This window comes from Notothenia rossii (genome assembly GCF_949606895.1).
Source record: "Notothenia rossii genome assembly, chromosome: 8".
Taxonomy (NCBI): Eukaryota; Metazoa; Chordata; class Actinopteri; order Perciformes; family Nototheniidae; genus Notothenia; species Notothenia rossii.
Genome location: NC_136906.1, coordinates 26,425,314 through 26,434,341, shown reverse-complemented (window position 1 = coordinate 26,434,341; position 9,028 = coordinate 26,425,314). Strand labels below are relative to the sequence as shown.

The 9,028-nt window shown below is 39.7% G+C and overlaps 1 protein-coding gene across 6 annotated transcripts in view; it reads left to right on the top strand.

Moving 5' to 3' along the window:
- Positions 1-563: 563 nt before the first annotated feature.
- Positions 564-9,028, top strand: part of LOC307015508 (uncharacterized protein) — a 19,992-nt gene continuing 11,527 nt past the window's right edge. For 2 of the 6 annotated variants that reach the window (XR_013801558.1, XR_013801559.1), the window contains exons 1-7: positions 564-925; positions 3,562-5,303; positions 6,119-6,241; positions 6,341-6,365; positions 7,154-7,203; positions 7,790-7,857; positions 8,824-8,899. Coding sequence is in view for 2 of the 6 variants with exons in the window: in XM_079644163.1 (XP_079500289.1) it covers positions 3,564-5,303; positions 6,119-6,241; positions 6,341-6,365; positions 7,154-7,203; positions 7,790-7,831 (1,980 nt within the window). In the remaining 4 variants the exon portion in view is untranslated. Of the gene's footprint in view, positions 926-3,561; positions 5,304-6,118; positions 6,242-6,340; positions 6,436-7,153; positions 7,858-8,823; positions 9,023-9,028 lie in introns of those variants that run through there. The other 4 variants (XR_013801560.1, XR_013801561.1, XM_079644163.1 and 1 more) reach the window with 3 other exon arrangements.

Below are 9,028 nucleotides of genomic sequence, written 5' to 3'. Positions count from 1 at the left end.
CGGAGGCGGAGCTAAGATGCAAGGAAGGGACGCGAGTGAGGGAAAGGAGGAATCGAGGAGGGGTATTGGGATGAGGCTAAGCAGTGGCTTCCTCCATTTTATGACCAACTTATGCAGAAATCCAGGTAATTCCAAAGGGTTCAACTTCACATACTTTTTCTTGCAACTGTATATAGAGAGCACCACATGTGCCCGTGCGGAAACAATACCCTACCCCACAGTTCCGTGGTGAATTATGTCAACCAGTGATCACTACAGGGGGTACAAAAAACTATGTATTACGTAAAATAAACAATGAGCGTAACATTTGAATAGGAACAAGATAAGGATCAAATAAAACGCATTTTTTTTATATTGACCAGTGTTCTCTATGTATTTTGTTGTGTTAACTCTTTGAAATTGAGATATTCAAAGCAAAACAATGAATGTATTATTCCTACACATTAAATAATTCTCTCAATTAAATCCCTGTCTCAAAGCTAATTGTTATGTTGATTATTTTGGATAAATTATAACATTGATGGGTATCATGAAGCTTTTACTCTGAAATTGCACGCTCCTTTCCGGTTTCACCCTGGTTCCTTCAGGTGTCTTGAGTCTGAAGGAAGATGGTCTCCCTGATGACAACTTTAAAATACCAACATTAGCGAGAGGGCTTTAACTGCCTGACAGCGATTATTTAACGACAATGGTAATCTCGTTTTTACCGCGTCGAGTGTTGCCTACGTTTTGATGAGCTTTAGCGGGTTAACGTTAGCTAGGCAGCTAGCATGAAGTCGCTGCTTCTTGTTTACTTCCAGTCCTGATGATGACGGGCCCGGAGAGGTGTGTTAGCTAATCCCACATACACGACCTGTTTGCTGGGGAGTTGTCCTCCCAAAGCCCGCTGTGTCAGGACCGGGGTCAAACTGCTGCCACCTCGAGGGTAAGACCATCAACAGTTATACTCTGAATAACATTTATTTTTGTACACTTATTGTGGGTTAAATCTACATTACATCATGTAATGTTACAGGCAGGTTACCTATTATTACATTACTCATGGGTGGGCCTACCTGTTAACATGTCATGTTAAAGCTCAGTTAAATACAGGTCCGGAAACATAAACACATTAGAAAAGGGGATTTTACCTTACAATTACTAATTTTAGAGCAAGGTTGAAATAGTTATTTCAAACATGTTACATAACATATATCCTGGTTTGTTATAGTTGTGTCGTACCTTTTTTAAACATAAACCTAGAAACCATTCTAATCACTTTTGTTTCCACTTTAATGAGGATTTCAACTCACAGATGAAAATAAATATTACAAATACTTGTTTAAATAGGTGGCTGTAGCGACATACCAGTTATTTGTCGTGGAATGTTTTTTCTGGTTAACGTGCACAGTGTTATTGAACACAACTGCAGTGAAGTTAGTTTGGGGTTGGATATTCGACAGACAAGAGGGTTTAGGGACCATCAATAAATTACCATTTAAATGACCAAAAGAACAATGTTAATTTCAACACCTCCATGCCAACTTGCTATTATTTGTAAAAACGCTAAAAGTATAAATATGTCAATAAGAAGAGTCAGCTGTCTAAATCGCAACAATGAAAATGTAACATAAATTCAGCATTTGTTGATGAAAGGTGTCATTTATTTCCAATAGCTTCTGTATCATCAGACCCATTTACTCGAAAACCTTACCTGATACTGTATGACAGGGGTGGCCAACCAGTCAGAGGTTAAGAGCCACATCAAACACACAGTCACTGATACCCCTTGTTTCAGTTTTTTGTTTTCTGGAGACAAGATTTCAACCACGTCACTGATGCATTTTTGTGGCATTGGGATATATATTTTTTAAATCCTCTGGAGCAGAAAGAGGAGCTGTGGATTATTGTTATTGACTAATGCATCAGTGTTTCTTAGGGTCAAAAACACTAAACTCACAACTTAAAATGAAAGCGTTTAGTTTATTTAATAAAAGAGCACATGTTCAATGTGAAAATTGACAGTAGTTATAGATTATTTGCAATTTCGTGCTATATATATATTAAAAAAAATTATATATATATATTTTTTAAACACCTTGAATTTCAGGGGGGGCGCGGGGCTCCGTTGGCGGAGCGCAGCGCCCCTCCAAGACAATGGTAGGGGAAACACTGGATAGTGTTTAATCAACGAAAGGTTTTCCCCCCCTCAAAGGTGATTGGTTCTCTGCATCGCAGGTATTATTGTGATTGGCTCTTGGGCCACATCAAAATTAGACGCGCTGTCATCCTCTCATACTGACACCACACATACACACGTAGGGAGAGCCGGGACAAAAGTAACACGGGACGAAAGTAACGGAGTGATTTTATCCGAGCCCAAACAACTTTGACTGGCCAAATTTACGTCAGAAGGATCAGCATTCAATACTTAACAGACCTACTAAATATCAGGTTTAACAGTCAAGAGTAGTGTTGTCACGATACCAACATTTTGGTTTCGATACCGATACCAAGTCAAGAATTGCGATTCCGATTCTTTTCGATACTTTTCTTAAAAAAAGGGAAACAGTCTTAAATGTAATTATTGTGCTTTATTTCACACCAGAACCATAACCATAACACACACTTTTAAACAATGAGAACAATAAATAAAAATAAATGACAAGAATTCCTATTAAATAAAATTAATACAGTTCTTACAGACAGGCCTCGTGGTGTCCGTAGGCTTGCCCTCACTTTCAGATATATAGCTAAAATACATCAAATTTCGCTTCTGGCGTCTTTTTTGTCAACAAGCCGAGGCGCAGCGGCAGTTGCACTCCCACTTGCAACCATGCTTCTCGTTTTCTCACATGCTCTGGCAGCTAGCGCGTGCACGAGAGAGGGGAGGGACTTAGAGCGTGCTTGAGAGGGGCGGGACTTCAGGCACGGCTGCAGTGCAGGGATTGGAAGCAGAGCGCTGAACACACACGGCTCTTATTAAAACGGCGCTTTCTCACCGGAGTACTTTCCCCCATCATTCTTAAAGTACCGATACTAATGAAACGGAGGAATCGTAACGTTTTTAACGGCAGGGTATCGCGGTATACTTTTCAAGTATCGGTACACCGTGCAACACTAGTCAGGAGTCAGTGTCTCTCCCCCAAACTCACACATATACAATTCTATATGAACTCAAGAGCCGCATGAAACTAGGCAAAGAGCCGCATGCGGCTCGAGAGCCGCGGGTTGGCCACCCCTGCTGTATGATGACAAAAGAAGACAAAAAAGACACATCTGTTATTATTGGATTATTATTTATTTTTGTATCTCTTTTTATTTATTGAAAATTATTAAATATTTCCAGTAGTTTCCATGTCATGTGATTCATAATTATTACCCTCTGTTGCAATCTTTAAAAATTACTTTAAATGTGATGTCAACTCCCAATTTGTACTTTTTAATGTGTACTATGTTTGCAGCCCATCTTCACCAGGACTGTCAGAAGAGGTTGTATGTATCCCAATGGGGCCTTTCTGGTTAAAGTAGTCGGAATAAAAATAAGTGAATCCCTCTAATTGAAATGTCTATGTGTTGCAGTGATGGAGGTGTCCCCACAGGACCCTTCTCTCATGGCTATGGACCTGTCAAAGGGCTTCTCGGTCCACCCCCTGAGCCGCGGCCACACTGAAGCCATGGACCTGGGGAAGAAGCCTGAGTGGTACCACCGACGGCTGCCGAGCTGCAGCCCCGAGATCAGCTCCCCGTACAGATCCAGAGCCTCGTCCTCCTACAACTCTCAGCCCGGTCTCCACTGCAGAAACATGGAGCAGAGCCCCGAGGCGTTGAGTAACTATAGGAACTCAACACTAGCTCCTGGGCTGTACCCTAACGGCAACCTGTGGCATGCAGGTTTCTCAGTTCCTGAAAGCAGCGGCGGAGAGGAGAGCGACAGCGGCTCTGATGTTATTTTCCTCGTTTCGTCCACTAAGGAGCCGCTCTTATGCAGCTCGTACCTCCAGGACAGCATGAGGCACATCGTGGAGCCTCGGTCCCCGGAGGTGTCCTCGCTGGAAGAAGAGCGAGGCTGCTATCACCTACCTCAGCCTCTGAGCTCGCCTAGTCCCGACAGCTCGGACTCAGAGGAGTCCTCAGACAGCTCCGTGGACATCCCGATACATCACGCCCGGCCTGTCGTGCTTCTGTCAGACCTGAACACTGTGTACACACACCCTGCTGAATCCCTGGTAGATATTTCAAGCGACGACAGTGACATCATTGAAGTTTCTGTCACTAGCAAAAACAAGAAAACCGTTTCTTGTAAGAAAAGTCTAGCGAGAGAAACTCCTCCTCAGAGTGAGGATGAAAAAGCTCAGCCTAGAAGAATCCGACGCAGCACTAGAATCAGGAAATCTGTGTCTGAAATATTTCAAAACGTCTGCAGCGAGTCGCCACGCAGCTTGTCCAGGTACAGTTTAAGGAGGCAAGCTAAAAATAACGTGGTGGGCATTTATAACGAAAGCTGTGACTTTGACGACATGATGGAGTACGAGGCAAGGTTTACCAGCTCGGACACAGAGGAGTCGGCCTTGCAAGAACATGTGTCCCAAAGAGTGAGCAGCAGCTCAGAGGAGTCTGATGCGGCCTCTCAGACAGAAAGGAAGTCACCGCAGAGGGAGCAGCAGCCTCGCTGCAAAGCCATCAATTGTAAACTAAAGAAGCCTCCCGCCATTTGTAAAACAAAAAAAACAAGAACTAAAGAGACACAAAAAAGCACAAGTGCTACAGAGCAGCATGAAAGTAAAAAAATCAAACAAACAGTGGCACGACGGAAGAAAAAAGTGCGCTCGCGGCCAACTGGACCTTGTTCTCTGTTTTCTCCCAGAGAGCCAGAAATAAAGCTCAAATATGCAAACTTAAAAGAGAAAAAACTGAAAAAGACATCGGGGAATTTTTGCCCCTTTGTTCACGTGCAGAAGAGGGCCTGCACTGTTGTTAACTATCCAGAAGAGGAGGCGACGGTGAGGAGGGGGCAGCAGCAGAAAGCCTCCTCTCTGTCCGGGTTTGTTCCCCACACTTCCTGTTTCCAGCTGGGGCGCTCTGGCTCAGAGAGCGGGGGTGAGGTAGCTCTACTTTGCTGCCTGTGCGGTCAGACGGCCAACGCCACGGGCCTGGGGGACCTCCACGGCCCGTATCACCCCACCGGCCCCTCTCTGCTGTGCAAGACTGAGCAGAAAGAGGAGGGACAATCAAACGCCAGCAGAAGCTCAGTGAACTCCTCAGATAATGACTGCCATGGCGTCAAAAGTCTGCTTGAGGGTGACAACCACTCTCTCCCAAAGGTGGGGCCGCAAATAATGATAATGGTTGTTATTGTTATGCTGAATATTGAATAGATATTTTTTAAATAATACTTGTGTATAAAATATCCATTCTATTTTTTCAAATTCAAAAGTGATCGCTTTAAATGTCTTGTTTTTGGGTCGAGACCACAGAGATATTTGGTTTAAAGATATATTGCTTAGCATTCTTCATTAAAGGTGCCCTATTATGCTTTTGGGGGTTTTCCCTACATATTTAATAGGTTGTTCTGCATGTAAATGATCTGCCAAAGTTCCCTCCAGAGGGACTTTCTCTCCCACACACTCCCCCGCTGCCTGAAACGCCTCCATTGGACTCCTTTGTTTACTTCAGGAACATAGTAACATCACTATTAAACAATTGCATTTCATCACATTGTACGTGATAGGCTAAGTGTCGGCACATTTCTAGGCAGTTGATCAATCACAACAGAGCCGGCCAGCTAACCAATCAGAGCAGACTGGGCTCTGGTTTCAGACAGAGGGTGATAAGAGGTGCTGCAGCACAGGCAGTATGATAAAAATAAAGAGCTTTTTGAAAAAAGAAGCATGTAAACATGTCACAGTAGACACAAAATACAAATGTGAACCTAAAAAAAGGGCCCCTTTAAAACAAATAGCACACGATGCATTTCAGATTGTTTCCTGTAATGGCTTTGTACCCCCTAAGCTGTCATAAATTCAGTCTTGATACATCTTTAAGCCTAATTTTTACTCTAAACTTTCTAGATTGTGGAGGTATTTACCTCTTTATTTCAACTTAATGAAGATGTTAATTGTTGCACCTCCTCCCAAAGGTGCCTCTCCGTGTGGACGAGGGCTGGATCCACGGGGACTGCGGCATCTGGTCCACCGGGGTCTTCCTGGTGGGGGGGAAGCTGTACGGGCTGGAGGAGGCTGCCCAGCTCGCACAGGAAACAGTGAGCGGCACACTAACATATTAAAAAAACAACTGACTATTTGTTTCATGCTTTTAATATCAATAAGTCTGTGTCTCACTGTGTAATTTTTCTTTTCAGAAATGTTCAGCGTGCCAACAAACAGGTGCAATTATGGGATGTTTCCAGAAGGGGCTGTCATAGAAGTTATCACTACTCATGTGCCATTCAATCAGGTACAGTATGAAATGTCAGGGAAAGAATGCACCCTCAATATGTGTACTGTTTGTAAAATGGCACATGATCATGTGGTATCATAAAAGTCTATGGAGAAGAATTCATTTGTAAGGACAAAATAAAGAGTGATAAATAAAATAATAAATAAGTAAAGCCGGTTGCTAGACAGTTTGGCCCTGAAGGAATACTAAAAAAGCAATTGGGAAAAATAAAAAAAATACAATTAAATACAATAATAAAAAATATATATATTGTACAAATAATGTAATTTATAAATAGAAATAATAGTATATAAATAGATTAATTATTATTAATTATTTTTAATAAAAATATAAAGAAGTATATGTAAAAAAGAAAATGTTTATAATTATATTTTGTATTTGTCTTATATATCCAGTTGTATCTTTTACTATATTTTCCCACTTTTTTTTTCAAATTTATATTTTTGTTTATTAATCATTTTATTTCCCAAATGTATATTTAATTTTGTATTCTTTTATGTATTCCAAAATATATATATTTTTTATAAACGGTAAATGTTGAATGTTCAAAAGTAAACTCTTTTTTTATTTTTGTATCTCGCCGTTTACCTTCTGCTCCCTCTGAACTCTGGCTGTGAAATGTTGAAAGCTTTTCGCTCTCATTCTCTCTGTCTCATGGGAAAATCTTTAAGGATATGTAAGCTTATTTTCTCTATCTGTGTTTTTTTATTTCCAGGCTGTGTCTTAAACGAGGATAACTTCTCTACTAGATGTCCAGAGCACAAAGTAAGTTCCAGCCTTGTTATTCAGAGCTTTAAATGTGTTGTTGGTCCAACGTGTGAGGAGCCACATGGCCTCTGGGGGTCACTGGTGTTTTATTTTCAAATACATAGTGTATAGTTATTTGAGAGGTATAGATTGTATATGCAAATATGTGTGTGAAAGATTGAGACCTTTTACATATAGAAACAAATGGAAAACACAGGCAGATTTACTAACAAGAAAAATTGTTTGTTGGAAAATATAATGTAAGATATATCTAGTCAAATCAAGTGCACAGAATTGACATGAGTGTGGATCATCAGTGTCACACACACACATACAAACACACACACACACACACACACACACACACACACACACACACACACACACACAGTGTGAGCCCAATGGCTATGTATCATGTAGGTTGAATAATTAATTGTGTTATTAAGTATTAAGAAAATACTCACGTGTTCTGTTTGATTCTCAGCAGATAACCATATCTACTGTTTGTATTGTATGATAATCATCACAACATGTCCTGCTTCTGGAAAATATTTTAATTAGTTTCATTATTTCTGTTGATCTTTTCTATGTTTGTGTCCACCAGAAGAAACCGTTAACATGTGTAAACAAACAACACAAGAGATGACGTAAATATATTTTCAGGCACTGGAGGTATGTACAATTTAAAAAAAAAAAAAAAAAAAAAAAAAAAAAAAAAAAAAAAAAAAAAAAAAAAAAAAAAAAATTAAGGCTTTATGATATCCTTCACAGTAGACATTTGAACATATAAAATTGCTTACCACCACTTTCATTGAATTTTGGATGATTTAGTCAACTTTGTAACACCCATGGTGTTCCCAGTCAAAAATTACCGCCATAAAGAAAAGGAATTAGTAACCATCCGGATCAGACACAAAAAACACCCACACATACTCTAGATGTGTTCCCCCCCCCCTTATGTGCCCAATCCCCTCATGTGAATCACACTTGAATCACACAAAAAAAAATCATACTAGTTTGTTTGAAGAGCTGATGATTCATTAAATCACCTCGGTTGGTCATTGGCTAATGGTTACACAAGCCAATAAATCGTTATGACATCATAAAGTATCCAAAATCTGATCAGCTCATTTTCAGACAGGTTTTTATATAAATGGATCAGGACAAAAAGAGAGAGAATCTTTTTTTCCTGAAACTGTCAGAATCTCGTCACACAGAGGAGACATGTTGATGTAGAAAAGATGTGAAAACGTGGATTTTGTATAATATGTGACCTTTAATGTTATGTTATTATTTAGGGTTTTTGGAATGTTTTGCCCTAATAGTGTTATATATAAATGTTATATATATTTGTATACTTTATTTAAGTTTACATTTTTTATTCATATTTGTTTCTTATATATTTTTGCTTAGAGTTATTGGTGGGAACCTGAGATCTGACGACAAAAAATTGTTCACTTTTTTTAATCACATTTTTTATGCTTTTGCACCACATTTGAATTTGAAGATATGTGCGGATTAATTTCCATTAAAACAAGTTGCAGCTATATTTGTTTGTTATTAGAATTAGATATTGTATAAATACATTTTATGTCAATAAATATATGTATTCATCGTTGTCATTTCATTTCTTTCCAGAATGATCCGTAGATCTCCTCAGGGTGCGACGTGATGGACATGACTTCACCTCGTCTGTTTTATAACATAAATTAACGTGAGTGTGTTTATTTAGACCAGGGGCCATGTTCGGATTTCTTTTTTATGGAATGTCTCTATAATTTGTTCTGTCTCTTTGACATGGACAGTTACACCAACTGGACACAAATAGAGTGTGTGAATGGAT